This window comes from Oratosquilla oratoria, chromosome 30 (genome assembly GCF_046742065.1).
Source record: "Oratosquilla oratoria isolate Oo_2021 chromosome 30, ASM4674206v1, whole genome shotgun sequence".
Lineage (NCBI taxonomy): Eukaryota > Metazoa > Arthropoda > Malacostraca > Stomatopoda > Squillidae > Oratosquilla > Oratosquilla oratoria.
Genome location: NC_134806.1, coordinates 51,357,824 through 51,381,246, shown reverse-complemented (window position 1 = coordinate 51,381,246; position 23,423 = coordinate 51,357,824). Strand labels below are relative to the sequence as shown.

At 38.4% G+C, this 23,423-nt stretch overlaps 1 protein-coding gene across 1 annotated transcript; it reads right to left on the bottom strand.

Moving 5' to 3' along the window:
* LOC143041204 (uncharacterized) lies at positions 1 to 23,149 on the bottom strand. The gene is made up of 9 exons (XM_076213045.1): positions 22,383 to 23,149; positions 18,004 to 18,121; positions 15,568 to 15,741; positions 12,503 to 12,733; positions 11,729 to 11,956; positions 10,390 to 10,638; positions 8,455 to 8,619; positions 5,608 to 5,759; positions 1 to 3,133 (listed from the first exon to the last, which is right to left on the bottom strand). Exons 2-9 carry the CDS (start codon positions 18,118 to 18,120, stop codon positions 2,806 to 2,808), a joined length of 1,644 nt encoding a protein of 547 aa, XP_076069160.1. The 5' UTR covers position 18,121; positions 22,383 to 23,149; the 3' UTR covers positions 1 to 2,805.
* Between the last annotated feature and the right edge of the window lie 274 nt (positions 23,150 to 23,423).

Here is a 23,423-nt window from a genome sequence, read left to right as displayed (position 1 = left end):
TATGGATCATACATTTATATATACAAATATGATGTATTTTTGCAACTTTACAATCACTCCAAAATCAACGTTTACAATTTAGGTGGCCTGTGATAAGATAATATAATTTTATTTGGCATTGAATCAATATACATGAAGTGCAGATAATGAAAAGAACATGTAGTTCGAAATAACAATTACAAATGCCGAGGATGACACAAAAAAAAAAAAAAAACATGTAAACTTATTTCCATTGTGCACCTTCCCTAATTCTCATTCAATAAAAACCTACACACGATTTATTTTGGCTAACATCAACTTTCCCCCCGTATGGAGGGAGTAGCCACTTCAAAACATGAATCGACTTTTGAAAATGCAGCGACACCATCCTAATGTTCTCACCAAGAGAAAGATGGCGTCCTTGGTAGGGTAACCAGGTTTAGCATAATACCCATAATATTGTGCGATATTAATAAAAGATATATAACTTTACATATATATATATATTTAATATATATGTATGTATGTATAAAAAGCATATATGATAAATGTGGAAGTAAAGTTATGCTTAATTGAAAATCAAGATACATATTGATTTGCAATCAGGATAGGAGTACGACAAGGAGGAATTATATCACCACTATTATTCATATTATTTATAGACAGAAGTATGAAGGAAATTAACAAAAAAATAATGCCTGACATACTTTCGCCTATGTGGATGATATTGCAATAATAGGTAACACTGAATGTGAGATGCAGGAAGCAATTGATAGATGGGAAGAGTGATGACTGAAAAGGGGATGAAAATGATTGTCAGTTAAACAGAGTTAGTGAACATCAATGGAGAAAATAAACAACTAAATATTGGAAATTAAATGCTAAGGCAGGTCACAAATTATAAGTATTTGGGAGCAACGTTCCTTGTAAGCTGTGCGCATGCGCACGTTTTATAACCAGCGCACATAAAGAAAATATTGTGCACACACAATGTTTTCAAATTATATTAAAACCTATCCAATTAAGAAGTTCCACCCAAATATCAACTTATAAATTCTCTAAAAATATGGTAACTTGCTAACCGTAAAACCAATAATTTTTTTTTCTTCTTCTAAACTCTAACGCAAACGAAATGACTTGGTAGAGGTAATATGTAATACAAATTTACAAATTGCAAATTGTGCGCATTTGCTTAAATGATCAGATGGTGACTTGCACGAGTTCACACATACTTTTCAGAGAAGTCAACATTTGTAAACAAACAAATTTCTAAGCACACACAGCAAAATATTAAAGGGGACATTGTTTGGGAGTCAAGATGAATGAGAAGACAAGACACTGAAACTTTTAAGAGAATCAACAAATTTAACCAAAACCTCGGTGCATTGTATCCACTTATTAAGGACAAAAATATACCGGTTAAATGCAAAATCATAATGTGTGATGCAATACTCCAACCAGTTCTAATATACCGATCAGAAGCAAGGTAATTAACAACTAGAACAAAGTCGAAAATAGGAACAGCAGAGATGAAAATGCTTAGAAGTGTAAAAGGGATGACGAGAATGGACAGAACCAGAAATACACAAATAAGGGAGGAACTTGGAATAAAAGATATTATAGAAACATACTTAGGTGGTTCGGACATGTAATGATAATGATGGACCAAGAGAGACTACCAAGACGTGGAAACCTAACACAGGCCGAAATGTCGACCCAGAAAGAGGTGGATTGATGGTGTGGAGTAAAGTACTGAAAAGAAGAGGGGAAGGTGAGGCAAGATATCAAAATAAAGAGGATTGGAGGAAAATCGTTGCAACAAGCCCCGTTAGCCGACAGGGATTACCCTACCAGGCATCGGGTGAGAAAGTCAGAAGCAGAAACTAAATTTAGTATAATTCTGGTCACACATACATACATGTACCAAGGGCTTTTCCCTTACCAGGTTGGGAGCCAAAGTCAAAAGGCATAATTCCGCTTCCACCCACCCCACTCTCGTTATTCTAGTCGATCTAGATTCTAGCATAATTTCAGCTGTTGTCTAGCATTTCCTCCCTCGAGAAATCTGGTCACCCTGGTCTTTGATGTAGCTGAATGTTTTGTTATTAGAAAAGAAAGATAAAGAAAAATAACATTCATCTGCTTCAGAAAAAAATCTCATCTGTTACAAGTGATGTATTTGGTTAATTGTATTTCCCTAATTGTTGAAAGAGAACAGCTGCAATAGCTCAGTCATATGAAAAGAATGAATAGCAATAGATATTTAAGAACATATCATGAGTGGAGACTAGATGGAGCGAGAACTGTAGGATGACCCAGGATGAGGTGGGTGGATAACGTCAAGGGGAAAGAACCCTGAGGACAATGAAAATCAGCATCAGTGTGAGGTCAGGAGCAGGTGGAGGTAAATCACAAGGTAGAACGACTGACAAGCATTATGCTTAACAAGAATCTGGTAAGATGGTCACAAGTGTGAGAATGCTAACTGCAAAAATGGACGGAGTGAACTTGAGAGAAAGATTGTGGACGGGTTGGATGGATGGGGTGAAGGGAGCCTTTGGAAGGTGAATGTGCCTCTCGCTGTGGTGGCAGGCTGTGGTCCTGTGGCTACTGGAAACATGACAGTGGACTTGTGACTGCTGTAGCTGAGTATGGAACTGAAATTGTGACTGATAACACGTATACAACATTTTCCTCTTATGATCTTGTCATGTTGATGTTGGTAGATTTGTGGTGGTGATGTAGCCGATCCAGTTGTCTGTGGAATTGTTGTTGTTGATGTTGTTCCAGTTGTTGCTGGTGTTTCTGTAGCCAATTCTGCTGGTCTTACATCCACTGGTTCTGCAGCTGCAGTTGTTGTTCTTGCTGCTGTTGCTGCTGCTGTTGTTGTTGCTGCTGCTGCTGTTGTTGTTCGAGGTGAGAATAATAAGGCACCCATTGCATCTGCTCCGGGCCAGCCTCTTCATGCGTGTGTTGTTGTTCCTGAGTAAACAACCTGTTATAATTAAAGAACATTTCAGGAGCTGTGGGAGTTACGGAAGGTTCTGGGGTGCTTGCGTGGGAGATGTCTTCTCTGATGGTGGAAGAGATTGTGGATCCTGATCTCCTCTCTGCCATGACTGGTATTTGGTCCTGGGTCGGTCTGTTCCTGGCTCTGGAAAACACAGTTGCATGTCAAGATTTTGCAGAATATTATCTCCAACTTGTTGTTGTCATTCCCTGACTGTCTGACTAAGCAGTCGTCTTCCTGAGGAACACAACTGGAACAGGGTATTCCCATAAATCCCTTATAGAGTATATGTTGTGTTGTTGGCGTGCGTGATTGTGTACAATACAGTCTTCCATAATGTGTTGTATAGTATGGGGTGAAGTGTTGCATCTTGGACAGTTGTCTGTGATGTGGTCAACCAGCCTCTTCTGGTAGCTTAGTAGGACTGGATGGTGGCCACACCGCAGCTTGGCCAGGTGGACCCTGTCCTCTCGGGAGAGAGAGGATTCAGAAGGAAGGATATCAGGGGATCTGGCATGTGGCACTGTATTGTCTTTCAGTTTGTTGATGGAACAATGAGCAATATGATTCTGGATATGTGTTTGGAGGCTGTTGTCTGGTGGTTGTTGAAGAAGAAAAGAGAGTATTTATGTGTGATATAGGTATTTGAATGTAAGCATTTTTTTAAATCAAACTTCTAAAGCCATGAGTTAATTCTATGATTTCTTGTGAATTACTTGCAAAGATCTAAGCATTTTCCTAATTAGACTTCTAAGTTCCTATTCTATGATTTTTGGTACCTATTTGCAATACTCCAAGTATTTTTCTGAATAAACTCCTAAGTTCCTAGGAGTTAATTTCACGATTTTTTTGGGGGGGTATTTACAATGCTGTAGGTATTTTTCCAATGAATCTTCTAGGTCACCAGTGGGGAGGAAGAGGACCCAAGGATAAGAGTTCATATTGTAGACCTCGGCGGTGCACTCCTCTGGCTCTTTATTTTTCCTCAGTTTCTGGTGGCTTGGTGTGTCGTCGTCACACGACACGTGGATCGGTTAGAGCAGTCTCCCAAACTGTGGTACGCGAGTACTTGCGAGGTTATGTGCGATTTTCAGCTGTCGGCAACTTGGTTGCATAGCGGCCCACTGGCACAGCCAGTTCTCCACCTGTGTAAGTGTTTTATCACTTAGTAAAGTAATATATATATTTTTGTATTTCTCTATTGTGCATCCTTTACACTAAAATTAATAAAATTTGTTCTTTCTTTTTGGTTCAGTTGTGTGTTCTACTTACGAATAGATTGATATCTGATAGAAATATGTTTTGTCTTGAACCTCGTGGTATGCGGGACCTCCAAGTTGTGATCAGTCAGAAAAAGTTTGGGAACCACTGGGTTAGGCGCAAGGGTGTAGCCCACAATTCTTCATGATGCTCTTCAACCAGTCTCTCCATTTGGCCTCCTGATGGACGAATACCCTCATTAAGTTCGCCATAAAGGGCCTGCCTGCCATGAAAGTTTATCTTCGGGCATTCGATAGACATGTCCGACCAAGCAAAATTGACGAGACAGTATCAATGATTCAGTGCTGATGGACTGTGTATATTAACGTGAGAAACGCGATCCTGCCAGGCGCTGACGTGGATAGCCTGCAGGCAACCATTGTAGAAGTACTCCAAACTGCAAATCTGCTTGCTACAGAGTGTCTGGATATTGAAGATCAAAGATGATCGTCGTGTGGGTTTTGGTTTTTGGACTTCAGGTGTTGCAGGTTGGGGACGCTATCAGGGCTGCAGTGCTGCCGAAGCTCGGGGGAGTGCTCCTCCGGCACCTCTGCAAGTGGGTGGTGGTCGGTGAGGTTGGGGAAAGAGGATGAGGAGATGATGGCTTCTGGGTGCTGGTTGGTGACGACAGGAAAATATGACATTCCTAAAAGTTAATATTTTTCCGATCATTCAAACTTCCAGAGCTCAGGCATCTATACAATTGGCACTGCACCCCTTCACGCTATCATCGAGTCCAGGGTTGACTGTGACTCCATCTTCCTGTTGTAGGTCATACCCTGAGAGGTAGGTCATGACCGTGAGGTATACAGTATGTCGAATATGATAGGGGCAAACACACAGCCCTGTCTCACTCCCACTGTGTCTTCGAAGAGGTCGCGGACAAAAACATCAGCACAAACTCGAGGTCTTATGATGCACTATTGGAGTCCTTTTATGATCTGTATAGACGTTGGAAGATAACCACACTTTCCCCATATTCTCCCGGGTGTGTCATATGCTTTTGCGACATCGACAAAAACAAATCAGATGTCCTGTCTTTGCTCTCTGAATATCTCCAAGAATTTCTCTAAAGAATGCAAAGCACTGTACTCTTTCTAGAGAGTAACATTAAATCTCTTCAATGAGTAAGTTATGAGTCGTTATGGAGACCGATTTCTTAGGGGCTGTAGGTCTCTGGCAGTAGAGAACCTGGTCAACAGATTGACTGATAATTTATAGACCAGCTGAAGGTTAGGGCCCGGGTAGGTCTGGTCCTGCAAATCTCTCTCTCTCTCTCTCTCTCTCTCTCACACACACACACACACAATTAACTGAATAAGTAACCAGATGGAATGCTTGATTCATTGAGGACTCACCCGTATAAGGCGATGGAGTGCGCGAAGAGTCCAAGAGAGAGCAGAACGGCGAGGACACTGCCAGCCGTTTCGTTGCTACTTGGGGCGTCGATCCAGTCGTAGATGGCACAGGGCGCGAGAGCCATGCCGTGGCACAAGGAAAACAGCAAGACCTGATGACACAACATTTCAGAAATGTTCAATTCTTCCGAGGAAATTTGATGCCGTACAGGGGGTCCTCGAGTTACGACGGAGTTCCGCTTCTACGCCACGCCGTGAACAGTTTTTCGGCGTAGGTTGGAACCAAACTAAGTAAGCACCTTCCATGCGATTTTTTTCTTTTCCTCCGATGCACTGTCATCAGAAGAGCCTGCCTTACCATTGGGAAACATGGTGAAGGGCGATATGCCCCCCCCCCCCAAAAAAAAAAAAAAAAAAATCTGCCGCGCTCACTAACTAGTTCTTTGTATAATTTAAAAAAAATATATATACATATATATATGTATATAATATATGTATATATATATATATATGTATATATACATGTGTATATATATGTATATATATACATATATATATATATACATGTATATAATATATGTATACATATATATATATATATATATACACCTGTATATAATATATGTATATATATATATATATAAATATACAGTATATAATATAGTAATAATATTGATTATAATATTGATAATAATAATAGTATTATTAATAGATAATAACAATAACAATAACGATAATAATAGTAATCATGTATAACAGTAATAAATAAAAACAACAATAATGATAATATCAATAACAATAATGATTAGATAAATAAATGAATAAATAAATAAAATTTTAGGGGAATGCACAAAAACAATCCCTGCCAGTGTCATCACCACAAAACGGCGTAAGTCGAGACCGTCGTAAGTCGAGTATCCCATGTGTTGTGTCGTACCACCCCTACGGACCAGAGTTATGCAGCATTCTTTGATGACTGGAGATTCTATCTCTTGGAGTTGACATTGTCCTCAAGGTCAGTTAGTTATTAGTTACTAGTTATTACTAACTAGTTAGTATTAGAAATGTATTAAAGTGTAATACTATAAAAAAGAAAAAAAAATGTGGGGTGGAGGCATGTGACAAGGGTGCAAGAAGATAGATGGCCAAATAAGGTGCTCAGTTGTGGATCAGTACATTGACGAAAGCCACGTGGACGATCTGGAAAAGACTGGAAGAAACATTGTGTTGACGAAGACGTGCAGATATGGAACCAAGAGACTGGAACCAGGAGGTGGCACAGGACCGACGCGGCTAGACCTGACGCGCCTATGAAAGTGCGACCCTGCTTGATCCGACCTAATCTAATCCTGTGCAATTATGTAATTACACACCACGCAGTATATATATCAGCTTCTGGCCACATGTAAAATCAGTTAAGTTATACCTTAATAATAAAGGAGACGAACTCAACGAACTTCTTTCTCTTCTTACGGTAGTATCGTTGCTACATTCCAAACGCGGTTATGGATCACCAAGTAGTCCAAAGGCCAGCAGAGGCTTGTCTACATGGAGCAAGTTGAGAGGCAAGTCAAGTGTGCAAGCTACTTGACCTGGAGAGGAAACTGAGCAAGTACATGTTCACACAAGCCACTTGTCTCTGATCTGGCCTGTGTGAAGATGCACTTGCTCGCTTTCCTCTCCAGTTCAAGTAACTTGCACATTTGACTTGCTTCTCAATTTGCTCCGTGTAAACGAGGCTTACAAGTAAGTTGTATCAGTGTTAGTTATCAGCGACGATATACAATATGATGCTGAATATTAATCTATTCAAAAGGACTGCAAGTGCTGCATCATTTTCGACTTGAACAGTGTGGCGGGATGAAGGGATGACCGTCTTCGCGCCAAAGCTTACCCACGAGCGTGGATAACAAAATTCTCCGCTACCCGAGGAATCCCAGTTCCGCGCTTTAGGCTATCTACAAAAATTCCGCATCCCATCCAGTAGAAAGAAAACAATGTGGATTCCATACCATCGGGAATTATATACACCCCTATAGATACCACCAATTAAATTAGACCAAGATATGTAAATGTAAAAAGGGTGATAAATTCATTGTCTAGAGAGAGAAATCGGACATTGATCAGGGGATCGACGTTATTTCAAATGAAGGGATCGCTCTCGACGTCCCCCTTGTAATGAATAATGAAATATAATGACTATAACGAGATACAGTTAAATGACATTGATTTTCAACTGAAGGGATGACTCTCGACAAATTCCCCGAGAAACTATCTTCACCCACAGGGGCATTATATATTCTTTTTGATGATACAAGTTGTCTCATAGTTACTGAGTTATGTCCAGTGTGGCCAGACATCTTCTACTGGACGCTAGGGAGGCTAAAAAATGAGGTTTTTATTTTTTCTGTGGTATCTGCGTTAGAGAAGTTGTGTTAATGGTGTCCCATGACAAATGGTGTGTTTAGTGAACGTTGTGTTAAATAACAACTTGTAGAGAGTTTTAGGAAGTATACGGCCGGAGGATTTTCATAAATAGATAACCAAAGCTCCTTGTCCAAAGATTCGAGTCTGGTCTGAGCGTATTATTAACCAAAGATAGAAAGATTTTAACGTCACGCTACCAAAAAGGATTTCGTGTACATTAATTCAATTATTACTGTGTTCTGTTATAAAAATTGATACTATAATCATATCAAAATGAAGATAGGTTAAAGTGAAATAAAGATATTACTAATATAGAAAACGAAAGTTTTGTTGTTTAAAAAATCGACCACCATTACTCCGGGGTCCCGGACGGACGGAAACATAATTTCGCGTTTATTTTTTATAACAAATGCGTCTTACCTCGAGTCTGACAGGGTCCTCGGCTCTCTTGTCAAACGCGTTCACGACCAAGTTGAAGAAAGATCTTCCGAGGATCGATGACGTCACAGCAATGATGGCGACATTCTCGGGATCGATGCACCAGCGAGTAAGGGCGTTCAGAACGATGATAATGGAACTAAGAAGCTGAAGAATAAATAGGCGAATAAATAAATAAATAAGTGAATATATGTCAAATAAGTAGAGGAATGAATAAATAAACAATTAATCAAATTATCTACTTAAGTCAAATAATCAAGTTTATCTGCTTATTTCTAATAGATGAATGACTTGTTAAATAATTAAATCTATGTCTGTCAAATAAATTAATAGATGAATGAATGAATAAATAAATAATTAAATTTATGTAAAATAAATAGATGACTAAATAAATAATTGAATCTATCTTTGTTTAGTAACTGGATGGATGAATTGGTAAATAAATCATTAAACCTGTCAACTAAATGAATGAATGAATAGATAAATGAATAATGAAATCTATCTGCCTATGTCAGATAAACAGATGAATGGATAGGTAATTGAATGATCAAATCTGTCGACCTCAAATAATTAGATGAACAAATAAACAATTAAAACTATCTGCCTATATCAAATAAATAGGTGAATGGATGAACAAAATAGATAATTAAGACTATCTGCCTATGTCAAATAAATAGGTGAATGGATGAACAAATAAATAATTAAAAATATCTGCCTATGGGGACTGGAGATGGCTAAAGAAAATGGAAATAATTGGGAGGTGAGCCAGTTGCTGTTTGCTGACGACACTGCGCTCGTGGCAGGGTCAGGTGGGGGGGGGAGGATAAGGGAGTTAATGACGGAGTCTGGGAAGGTATGTGATAAGAGGGAGTTGAAGGTAAATGTGGATAAAAGCAATGTGATGAGATGTACCAGGGGAGAGAATGGCAACGAGTCGAAAGTCTTAAAGGAGAGAGGATGGAGGAAGTGGATAGCTTTAGGTATTTGTGGTCACATGTGGCAGGAAAGGGAGGAGTGGAGTTAAATTGCAGATCGAGGGAAGCAAGTAAATGCCTTGGGAGATTAAAAAGTATCATGATAAATAAGCATCTGGGAATGGATGCAAAGAGATCATATGAAGGGGTGATTGTGCCGTCGGTATTGTATGGAACGGAGACCTGGAATTTAAGAAAGACAGAGATGAGAGGTTCAAATGTGTTTCAGATGAAATGTCTGAGAAGTATAGTGGGGGTTACTAGGTTAGAGTAAGAAACGAGGTGGTGAGGAGGAGATTGAGGATGGAAAAGGGATGGCAGATGGGGCTGATGAAAGATTATTGGGATAGTTTGGACACATGGAAAGGATGAGTGAAGAAAGATTAGTAAAAGAGGTGTGGAAGGCAGAGGTGGATGGAGTGAACTTGAGGGGATGACCGAGGATGCGATGGATAGACGGGGTAAAAGGGGCTTTAAGCATGAGGGGTATGTCTGTTGAACAAGGAAGGGAGAAGGTAGGAGATAGGGGTGAGTGAAGAATGGCTGTGTATAGACTATACAGGTACTTTGATGCAAGGAAGGGGGGGGGGGATAGCAGGGGGTGGTTGTGTGTGTGGATATTTTGAGGAAGCCCATAGGGGTTTCTCCCCGTCTTCTCTATTTTTCGCATGAAGGGACGAAGATAAGGGTGGGGAGGGTCACCAATTAAGTGAAGCGACCTTGCTGTGGTTAGGTTAGGTTAGGTGTGTCTTGCTGCATTGCGCTTGACCCAGGGGAATGGGAGGATGCAGGGATGACCCGTCATCCATAAGGAGCTAAGATGAGAGAGGGGGGGAGGGTGGTGGATGGGAGAGGGTATGTGCTGTTTGACTTGGCTACTTCCCTTATAAAAGGGGCGCTTGTTATATAGATAGACAGAAATAGATTAGGATATGATACTTACAGTATAGGCGGCATTGACCTGTGCTGTATAGTTTCTGGCGAGACAGGTGTCTTCGGCAGTGAGTCTGAGGGCTTCCTGGGCCCTTTCGATGGCGAATTTGACAAAGGGGAGGAGCAGGAGGCTGTGGAAGAGGAACAGGGCCCCCGTCAGGGCAAACAAAATGACGGGCGTCTTTACGGAGTCGTTGAGGTCCGTCACCATGGCAGCTACCACGGCAAAGAGCCCGGCCATGTTTTTCAGCATGTACTCCTTCAGGAGAGAACAATGTCGTTAGTATTGCTGCTGCTGCAGTAGTTGGAGTAGTAGTAACAGTTGTGGCAGATTCTGATGGCTATTTTGGAGAGAGAGATAGAGAGAGAGAGAGAGAGAGAGAGAGAGTAACAGTAGTGGCAGATTCTGATGGCTATTTTGGAGAGAGAGAGAGAGAGAGAGAGAGAGAGAAAGAGAGAGAGGTATGTTGGCACACCTCTGAAATTCCAATGACGGGTTTCTGTGTGTAGTGGTTCTTTAAGATGGACACTACAGCTGTCCATTTTCAAGATCTGTCCACCTTTGCCACTAGCTGTCTCAGACCCTCCTCTGAGGGCGTTATCACACCGGGCTATTTTTCCTCCAACCTCCAATTAATCGGCGGTGCGACAACCTCCAGCACCTTTTCTGCTATAAAATCACAATGGCAAACCATTTTGCTCTCTCAGCAATTTACATAGAATGTCATTTTCTATGCTGGAGGAAATTTATTTTCCTCCAGCATATTATATTCCTCCCCGAAAGCTGTGGGCTGCAAATCTGCTTCAACAGTCGAAGGAAAAATAACCCAGTGTGATAATGCCTTAACTTAGCCACGAGCGCAGTGTCATCAGCAAACACCCACTGGCTCATCTCCTTCAGTTTCATTTACTTTCAGCCAAACCCTCTTCCCTCACCTCCTCATCCATGTCATTGTTGAACAACTCTGGTGACATTACACATTCCTGATACAACTCCACTCTCACCTCAAACCACTCACTCTCTCCATTTCCTGCCCTAACACAAACTCCATTACTCACACAAAAACATCTAACAGCCTTCAACAGGCTTTCTATACCCTCTAATAATCCTATCTATATATCAAAACGCTTTATCCCCTTATAAGGGAGGTAGCCAGGTAAGGCATTCATCCACCCTCCACCCACCCCGCACCCATCCAACCACCCACTGGCAGGGTCGGAAGCAATGCAGCAAGACAAAACACACCCACAGCAAAGCCGCTTTACTTCATCGGCGACCTCCCTTTGTGTCTATCTATATACCAACAGATATAATGTTCTCTGAAGGAAGGAAATTTGAGGCTAATCACCAACAGACTCAGGACGTCGTTCACTTCGGGCGGCGAGAAGACGCTGATCGAGATCGGGAAGAGGGAGACCACAATCGAGAAGATGGCGGTCAGGGCGTCGAACTGGAGCATCGAAGAGGTGACTTGGAGGTTGCCTGAGGACACTTTCCAGTCGACGGTTCCAGCACCCGGCGTGGCGCCCCAGATCGGGGAGAGGAAGAAAACACAAAGGGAAGCCGCGGCGACAGCCTAACGAAAAAAAGAAAACGTTCTGGGTAATCTGTGGTCACCCCTCGGGGCAAGTGAAGTGTGCAAGTTACTTGAACTGGAGAGGAAAGCAAGTAATTACATGTCCACATAGGCCAAGTCTGAGACAAGTGGCCTGTGTGAACATGTACTTTCTCGCTTTCCTTTCCAAGTTGAGATGCAAGTCAAGTGTGCAAGTCACCTGAAATGGGCAGGAAAACGAGCAAGCGCATGTTTACACTGGCCTAATCAGAGACAAGTGGCCTGTGTAAACATATACTTGCTCGCTTTCCTGTCCAAGTTGAGAGGCAAGTCAAGTGTGAAGGTTTCTTGAACTGGAAAAGAAAGCAAGCAAGTACATGTTAACACAGGCCAAGTCTGAGACAAGTGGCAACAGCCTAGCGTGGATGAAAGAAGAAACTGTTCTAAGTAAGAAAAAATCATATATATATATATATATATATATATATATATATATATATATATATATATATAATGAATATAGATAAAAAATATATCATCGCAGGACCTTGTGAATGAAGAACTTACGAACTGCAGAAGGCGAAGAACTCCCAGAGGGGACACGAGAGCCTTGGGGCGACATGTCCAGGCGGCGCCGCCTCGTTTGGCGTCCCTCATCATCCAGAAGGTGACGGGGAGGATGAGGAAGATGATGACCGTGTTGAGGATCACAGGATCCGTGTAGTTCGGCGTGAGGGGGACGCTGATCCCCGCGAAGACGGCGTGGAGGATGAGGACTTGGGTCATCGTTTGGAGAGGCTGCGAAGGAATGATGACGCTCTGATGAAGTGTAACACACACACACAGCTCTTGATTAAGGCTAAGAGGGCTTCAAGAGGTCACGGGAACAAATTAAGAAAGATCACATCTCTAAAGGATGCATAAACACTTGGCACAGATTAGGTAATATGGCTCAAGCTAGAACAATACGTGAATTCGAAAGTAAATATGACAATTGGAAATCAAGGATATAGAGACAGGTTGGAACTGTACATGAATTTGAGGCTAGGTAGGATCAATTGGAGAGTAGGAGACGGGACCCAACGAGCGTTGCGCCTTTCCTGTGTACTTCTAGTAGACTTCATTCCAGTAAGCAATTACACTCGATTTTTGCCGTCCACCTCGGTACAGTTGGTAGTTCTGCAGACTCCTGCTCCACACAGGCACATGCGGGACACGCAAATGGCTTCAATCAGTAAAAAGAGCAGTAATTCTACAAATATATATATATATATATATATATATATATATATACATCTAATAACATATATATATAGAAATATATATATATATACATATATATATATGTTTATATAAATACCTATATATATATATATATATATATATATTTAGAACCCGATGGAGCAAAAAACTAAGTAAATATGCGCAGCTGAAGTAGAGGAGAAATTGTTGGTTTATACATTTCTTAATTTATAATCGATGTTTACAATAATTATGATTACAAGTGTAGAATAAAACATGTGTACTCCTACATAAATAAGCCCTGAATACGACGGTGAATTCAGATTTTCACATAGAAAACCGTATGAAATGAAAATTGGTGATTTTTCCAATATCTTGAGTCATAACGGTGGTGGAGGGAGGGAGGGAGAGATGGTATATACCACCTTGTTGTTACTTTACTCAGTGATTTAACAAATATTTTTGTTCTATGTTTGATAATGTAAAATATATAATCTACAATCATACTATTCTGCTCTATGTAGCCTATTTATAATTTATATGTTATTCTTACCTCATTGAGTATACTCATATAATCTACCTACCGTCTCCACAGATTATTGATAAATTCACATTACATAACAATAGTCTCGGGTAAGAGTAACGGGAAACGAATACTTTCTCATAATAAATTAAATGATTAATACGTTGGAAGGAGGAGGAAGAGGAGGAAGAGGAGCAAGAGGAGGAATGTCGTCAGCAACTTCTATCTCTTCTTCCCTCCCTCGCGCCACGAGCGTCATGATGCAAAATATTTGTTTAAAAATTCATAATTTTAAATTTTTGTGCTTTTCTATGTGAAATCTGAGTACACCATCGTATTCAGGAGTTGTTTATGCTCATGCTTTATTCCACACTTGTTATCATAATTGCTGTAAACAACGATTATAAGTAAAAATGTGTATAAACCGATAATTCCTTTTCCTTGAATTCAACTTACCCTATTGAATTCTGATTTTTTTTTTTATAATTGTAGAATGACTGCTCTTTCTGAAACCAAAGTTTCCTATCTTATGAACAAAGTGGAGAAATATAATATTTTCTGAAGGAGGTGAGGAATTTGCGTGTCACTGGTGCCCATGCGGAGCAGGAGTTTGCAGGACTACCAACTCTACCGAGCTGCAAGACAGAAATCGAGTGTAATTTCTTATTATTGGAATGGAGCACAGGTAAATACACACACACCTCTCACCTGACAGACACATTAGTAGGATTGCGGGAGATACGTACGGACTACTACAGAAGATTAAAGTGGCTCTTCACTATATGTATGTGTATATATATATATATATATATATATATATATATATATATATATATATATATATATATAAACACAAAAAAACTTTTTGGTAAATAATTGTTTGTTTTCATTTTTTGTCTTTCTTCTTTTTGGGAGAGATTTTGTATTTTGCGTACTGGTAAATAATTATGTTGGTTGTCTTTATCTTTCGTGTATTCACTGTACTGCATTTAACAAAATGGCAGCCCGCTCTTGTGGAAAAAAAAGTTTGGTGACGCCTGCCATAAACGATGACTTCCGCCATTATATTAAGCGGGTTTTTTTTTTTCCAGATAGCTGAACATTTATTGTACAATTAGGGATTGTTGCAGATATCAGTTAAGTCTTTTATTGCATCTGGGCTGAGGTGGTGAGGATCTTACGATTGGAGCGCTTATCTAGGTTTTATTATTTTTATTATTAATTTAATTTAATTTTATTTTTTATTTTTCCACTTTCTACGTCTTTGTTGCAAAAAGGAAGAGTGACATTTGACTGGTTTGATTTCTTGTTTGCTATTTTCTGGAGTATTGAGTTCTATTTATTTATCTATAATTATTATTGTTATTATTAATTTTTTTGGGGGGGAATGTTTGTTCAAAACTGCTTTCCTCTTTTGGTGATGGGAATTGGGTTTATTCATTTATTTATTTTATCTTTTTTTTTTTAAAGGTTCTCATTGGTATTTACATAATTTTTGTCTCTCTATTTTGTTTTTCTTTCTTCTTGAAAGTTTTATGTTTTGTTTTGTGATGTGTAGGTGTAAATGTTGTTATTTTTTTCTTGTTTTGTTACTTCTTTTTCTATTCCATTTTTTTTTTTTTTATTTCTAGAGGGTGGTTATCTTCATTTACATGGTAAAAAAAAAAAAAAAAAAAAAAAAAAAAAAAAAAAAAAAAAATCATCCTTCCAAGATTAGAATATGCAGCAATGGTATGGCCCCCGTACAGAGTGAAGGATATAAGCAAAACCGTATATAAACAAATGAATATACTGTATATATATATATATATATAAAGAGATGAACAGAACTCCTAGCCCCATGTCTCGATTAAGTCTTTGCACTGACCACGGTTGTAGCCACGACCTCGGGCCTCACGAGCGAGACGACGAAGAGGACGAAGACGAGGCAGAGAGTGCTGGCGCTCGGGAGGAGACCATAAGTGGAGGACTCGCCGAAGAAGAATTCCATTTGGTCGAACCCGAAGGCCATCGAGGCGAAGACCCCCGCACAAGCGACGATCTGTGGTAAAGAAAGAAGAAAAAGATCGACATTTACCTAGCTATATATATATATATATATGTATATATATATACACACACACACACACACAAACATACCCACACACACACACACACATATATATATATATATATATATATATATATATATATATGTATATATATATATATATATGCCGAAAAAACACAAGGAAAATAACAGAAATGAGACCGAGCGCTTTCGTCTATTCAGAAAATGTCTGAATAGACGAAAGCGCTCGGTCTCATTTATGTTATTTTCCGTGTGTTTTTTCGGCATAATTAGAACCACGCGTTAAAGCGATTTCTTCTGCATATATATATATATATATATATATATATATATATATATATATATATATATATATATATATATATATATAATGGTAATAGTGATAATAACAGTGACGTTAGTATTAATGACAGATTATGTACCGAAACAGCCATGTAGGCCTAAGGACCAATAGGTCTCTTGCTGTTCATTTGTCCTCCATGTAACTCCATGTCCATCCATGAAGAACATGTGTTATCTATTTATTCATTTATTCGTTTATTTATTCATTTATTTATTTTTGTCTATTTACTTCTGTACCTGTGAGTCTATTTATATAAGAACACAAGAATGAAGGAGACTGCAAGAGACCATAAGGCCTACACTAGGCAGTCCCATGGCCATTACAACCTGTCATCCTCACCCATAACGTTGATCTAATCTTCTCAATAGTTTCAGAACATAAAAATGGAGAAGACTGTAAGAGACCATAAGGCCTACACTAGGCAGTTCCATGTCCATTACCATCCATAAAGTTGTTTAACCTTTTCTTAAATCAACCGGTAGTTTCAACGCTAACTACCTGGTTACTAAGTCTATTCCATTCGTTGACTACTCTAGTGGTAAACTAGTTTTTGCCTATTTCTTCCTTAATTCTAAAATTGTCCAATTTAAATCCATTACTGCGAGTCCGGTCCTGTTATCTCGATAAGACCTTGTTTGCATCACCCTTGTTAAAGCCCTTGATCCACTTGAACACCTTTATTAGATCACCCCGCATTCTATGTCTTTCCAGAGAGCGTAGGTTACGGTGCCTAAGCTTGTTCTCGTAAGGTAAAAATTTGAGCCCATGTATTATTTTGGCCAATCTCCTCTGTACTGATTCTAGTGAATTGATATCCATTCTATTGGACGGAGACCAAAACTGTACCGTATAGTCAAGGATGGGTCTAACTAACGCCAGATTGAGATTGATAACTACCTCTTCACTTTTATTCGTAGCTGTCCTAACAATGAAACCTAATGCTCTGTTAGCTCTATTCCTGGCGCTAATGCACTGTTTCCTGGTTTTAAGGTCAGGACTCACTAGAACTCCCAAGTCCCTCTCGCACTCAGTTTTCTCTATAAAGGTATTATCTAAGCTATACCTGCTTTCTGGTTGTGTAAACCTACGTTTAACACTGCACTTTGAGATATTGAATTCCATTTGCCATTTCACCGAGCATGTGAACAATTTGTTAAGATACTGCATTAGTGTCTTCTTCTGGCCTAATAAGGTGTTCCATTTTAGTGTCGTCCGCAGACTTATTACTATCACTATCAATCCCAGTGTCCAAATTATTTATTAATACAATGAACAATAAGGGATCCAAAACCAAGCCCTGGGCAACTCCACTAGAAACACTCTCCATTTGGATTTTACACCTTTTGTGGTGACCCGCTGTTTTCTGGCACTGATCCGGGATCTAATCCATTCAAACAAATTTCCTCCTATGCCATGGGCTTTGACTTTATTCAGTAGTCCCTGGTGGGGCACATTGTCGAACGCCTTGTTAAGGTCAAGGTAAATTTATGAACCCATTTGGGTCGTTTTCAAAGGTAAAGTTTCACCTTGCATATCAGAGCATATCATTTTTGACAGGAGTGGTATTGTCTATTTTATTGATTGATAGTTTTTTTTTATTCTCTTTTATTTCGTTTAATTATTTAGCTAGCTATCTATCTTATCTTATTTCAATCTATCTTTTATATTAAAGAGAGGAGGGGAAGAACCAAGAAACATTGAGGAACTGGACTTGTACCTTAGACACTGTTCAGACTAGCGGTATGAACCTCACGGAAACTACATCGGTACCGCTTAGCCGGGGAAAAACGGCGCGGTTGAGTGTGAACGCCTCAAATGACCTACATTGTAATTCAAACGCAGCAGGACTCCTGAATGGTTTGTGACCAATGATGAGTCATCACACTTACCACTACGAAGACGAGCGTCAACCTCAGGAAGAGCACTGACCTCCTCCTCTGATATCTGGACTCGAGCTCGGATCTTCCTCCAACCGTAGGAGGTGACGATGTTGTTATCCGTGCCATTCTGTTTTGAATAAAAAAGTATATAAATAAATAAATTACACACACCTATGTATAATGATATATGTATATATATATATATATATATATACATAAGTCAAAACTCAGACTCACTACATACCCATTAAAACTCATTTAATGCTCCTCTCCCATCTGAACACCACGTGGATAGGCTCATCCCTGACTCCTGCCACACTGCTCGGGTGGAAAGCATTGCAGCGATACTGCACCAACACATGTGTTCATATATATATATTATATATATATTACAGAATAGATGAGGACATCCATTGTGGCCTTTGTTATTCTTTCATCCATTTACAATAGTTCTCCAATCACTCCTATCCTTTGCACTCTCTATACCCTGCTCGACGGACATTCCTCTTACATTCAATGACCCCGTCACCCCATCTATCGACCTCATTTTCAGTCTTCTTGTAAAGAAAAATTCGTATCTGCTTTCTATTAAGACTATAGATGCAACTAAAAAAAAAAAAAAAAAAAAAAAAAATGCTGTTTTTTTTTGTTATAAAAACGTTTTATATATATAAAAAAAAAAAAACTTGACCAAAAACAACATGGATATTTTCGTTGTTGTTGTTTTTTCAGGCCCATAGACCATGATTAATTTGTGCATACCTTATTGTATATCCTATTTTATGTGTATGTTTAACCATTCATGACAAGGAAATTTGGAGTGTTTAATCTTTGAAGATTATACTAAGAGTAAATTTTGTAAGGTAGCCATATTGGCCCATATACAGTATCTACACTTGTTGCAGCATCTGAGTCCTGACTAAAAAGGTCAATTACTTGTTTATTTTTATACTGTGTCTGGTGTCTCTTTGGATAAGGTAGATACGTATATGTGGAGGAATGAATCAAGTACTTACACCTGTTTTCATATACTTGATATTTAATATCTGAACAAATTTGGACGTGTAAAAAAAATCATGATTTTTTTTTAACTTGCGATTATTTTTTCTTTTTTCATCACTTATTAAGACAGGATCAAAGACTTTGACAAGGGTGACGCAGACAAGGTCATCATATTAAGACAGCAGGCCAAGACTCGCAGTAATGTATTTAATTTGAACAAATTCAGATTTCAGAAGGAAATAGGCAAGGACTGGTTTAATCGCAGATTGGTTAACAATTAGAATAGACTTAGTGAGCACTGAAACTCCTGGTCGTTTTGAGAGAAAATCAAGACATCTTGGATGGGTCTGGAAGGTGGTAAGGGACATGGAACTGCCTTGTGAAGGCCTTATGGTCTCCTACAGTCTCCTCCATTCTGATGTTCTTTCTGCACTTTTTTTATTTGTCTTTCTTCATTCATTCTTTTGAAACGCTGCTGTCCGGTTCAACTTCATATTTTTCACTCTATCCATTCGTGCATCACCTTCCGTATTTTTCAAACACCCCATATATATATATATATATATATATATATATATATATATATGTATATATATATATATATATATGTATGTATATATATATATATACATATAAATATATATATATATATATATATATATACATACATTTATCGCGTATCCCTTGTTAAATTGATCATGTTCCTGTTCTATCGTCTCCTTTATTTACTGACCGATTTCTTTCATTCAAAAAGTATTTTAGTCTTAAGCACATTAAAACTAAGGTACATATAGCGCCGAGTTGAGGGATAACCGTGGTGTCGGTTTGGTCGGGTTAAATCGAAATTCTTTGTTATTCCAGGAAGGATAGGAGATGAACGACTGCCATTGAGAAAAAAAAAAAAAAAAAAAAAAAAAAAAAAAAAAAAAAAAAAAAAAAAAAAAAAAAAAAACTACTGCAAGTATCTAAGCCCAGATTCTCAAGTTCCAAATCTCTTTGTCTATCAAATGTCGTGAATGAACTCACTCTACATAACTGCTTTGCACTCACATCCAAGTACATTATTTTCATAACTCTCTTCATTCTCTCCAGATATAAGAACATAAGAGACTCCAAGAGACCATAAGGCCTGCACTAAGCAGTTCCATGTCCATTACCCCCTAGCATCCCCATTCATAAAGGTATTTAACTTCTCTTAAAACAACCAACAATTTCAGAACATATGAAAGTAGAAGACTACAAGAGACCCTAAGGCCTACACTAGGCAGTCCCATGTCCATGACCAGCTATCATCCCCATCCATAAATTCTATCTCATTTTCTCTCAAAACAACCAATTATTGTTTCATTACATGGTTACTAAGTCTATGACATTCGTTGACCTCTCTATTGGTAAACCACTTCTTGCCTATTTCCTCCTTAATTCTAAAAATTTCCAATATTTTACTCCCTACCCTATACACACATAGATCCATACTATTCATAATGTACTGTTCACACTAGCGGTTTGAACCGCGGCGGTTTAATTAAAATGTAAGTCAATGGAAGTGTTTACACACAGCCGTGCAATTTTTCCCCGACTATATGGTACCACCGCGGTTTCCGCGCGGTTAAAACCGCTAGTGTGAACGGCCTAATAGTTAAAATTCTCCACTTCCTCCGCCATTTTCAAGATCACACAACCCTAACGCATCCTCACACTCACCTCAAACACCTACCTTCAGTCCCCATCCTTAGCCTAAACGCAAACTGAGACGCAGCAGAGCAAAGACAGAGTTCCTGTTGCTGAATGGAAATACAGTTCTCTCTCACTTGAAATGCTTGCAGATGTACCTATTATCTCAGCATTGCAAGTGAGAGGCAGAAGTTCAAAATGCACTTCAGTTCAGCAACAGGAAGACTGGCTTTGCTATGTCGCCTTTGTCACCTGCGTCTCAGTTTGCGTTTAGGCTTACGCATGTCCTCATATTCATGCAAACAACTTTTTGCCACGTTCAACAAATGTCCCCCCTATCCCATACGTCTGCAATACATCCCATAATGCCTCTGTGTCTGCTCTGTCAGATGCCTTCTCCAAATCCACGAAAGCCTAAAACCTATCCTTACCTTAAAAAAATGAATATACATATATACAGTATATATATATATATATATATATATATGTATATGCAGATAAATCATAAAACTGTAAGGTGAACCAGTATTCTGGTTACTACTATAGGAAATAGAAACACGAAATTTCGAAGCGCTTTCGTGTATTTCACATTTTCAAGGGAGATACAGAAGAAAGCGCTGCAGTCACATTAAACATTTTGAAGGAGTTTATCTTAACATTATTGGTGGCTTGTATAAGTTAGATAATTTCATCATCAGTAATATTTGAAAACAGGCTAGAAATTCTCAACAAACATCTTTATCATCAATTTTTGCGCCGCTCTAAAATTATACCTGGGTTGTGACTCCTCGATACAAAATTGTATTGTGACCGTTAGTGTTCATTTCTTATAAGGATCTCTCCTAGTGGATTACCTCTATTATCTTTCCCAATATCATTTGTCTTATGACCATTCTTCCTTCTATTATTGCTAGTTTTCTTTTTATGCCAAGATAAGAGGGGAGTGGAGTATGTAGGGGATGGAATGGGTGGGAGTGGTTTCTATGCCTTTGTTTTTTGGCTACATCCCGTGAAAGAGGGAAGAAACTTTTGGTATATGTATGTATGTATGCTTAATTTGTAACACTTTCAGCTGCATCTCCCCTAAAGATGTGAAGTACACGGAAGCGCTGGAGAAGTTCGTGTTTCTATTTTTCCTTAGTGGTAACCAGCATATATATATATATATATATATATATATATATATATATATATATATATATATATATATATATATATATATATATATATATATATATATATATAGGTAGACAGATAAAAAAAAGATAATAATAACAACAATAATCTCACATTTGTCTACTCTGTCAGATGCTTTCTTCAAGCCCATAAAAGCTCCTAACCCACTCTTACCTTGAAAAATAAATAAATAAAAATAAATAATAATAGATAAATTATATATATAAATACAAATGATAAATAGGTAAATAGATGAATAAATGAACAATCACATTTTGTCTTAGCAGAAATACTTTATCTATACAAACTCTTCTTCTCCTAAAATCCATATTTCTCATCTAGGAGTACAATGATCCCATCTCCATTTACACAGCGTCGGACAAATAAATCTGACATTTTGGTGATCCTATAATCTTTATATTTATTAATTAAATCCTTCATTTATTATTTTGTATACATTTGAAGATGAAATGAAATAATATAAAAGAAATTGAAAAAAAAAAAAATGGTATTGGAGAAAAAAAACGTGATTTCACCTTAATAAATGTTGCCGCGTAGGTCTGATCCGTAGGGGTGCGACTTAAGTTCCTTGGTTCGAATCTTGCAGGTCAAGGTGACTGTCACTTGCACTGGCTGTCCTAACACACTAGACAAGGGTGTTAATCTTCCCACTTTCTAAGAAATATTTCACAAATTGTTCTCCGTATCACAATGGTTTCACAATATTGTGCTAAACACGATTTTGTAACGGTGCCGTAACGTCTTCCTGAAGAAAAACATCAGGCTGTAACGGTCAGTAACGGAATTATATTTTTCAATCTTTCTTGATTTCTAACAACGATTCTGTTATGCACATCGCTGTGTTTTTCAGTTTAAAGATTCTGTTGGTAACGGACTTGTGTAACGGTATTTCTGTTTTCTCTCGAATCTAAATAAGGATTCCGTTACATACGGTATTGGGTTAGTAACGGGCTTTCGTAACGGTAACCTAAACTGACACAGAACCCAAACAAAGATTCCGTTACGAACAAGACTTTGTAACGGTCCATTTGAATTTGATTATTCCGTTGGTAACGGGCCTGTGTAACGGTAAAGATCCAAGCACAAATTCCGTTACAAACAGGATTGTACGACTATGTTGTCCTCGAATTTCCCTCGTATCTACAATACCCAATGATCGTTTTGACCGTTATTTTGAATTCAAATTCAAATGTCGGTTATAACCGTTACTTTTTCCTTTTCAAAATTGATTCGAATTTAACGTCTGTCAATTTGCAGGTGAGAAGCAGCACTGGTAACTTGTCTTTTGATAGTCGCTGTACAAAGATAAGAATTATTTACTTCGTTATCGATGGAATAAGATGCGTGACGTCATCAGATAAGAATTTTTGCTTGATCCAGCGGTAATATGTTAGACAGCAGATAAAACCATGTTAGATTGGCGAAAACAAGGCTCAATGTTTTATACCTATGTCCGGTTTTTCATATTTTTATCTATATCATCTTCTGGGGATATGTGCTAATGTTGCCGAATACAGGTTATCTACGGCCTGTTCCATTACATAGAAAAAAAAAAA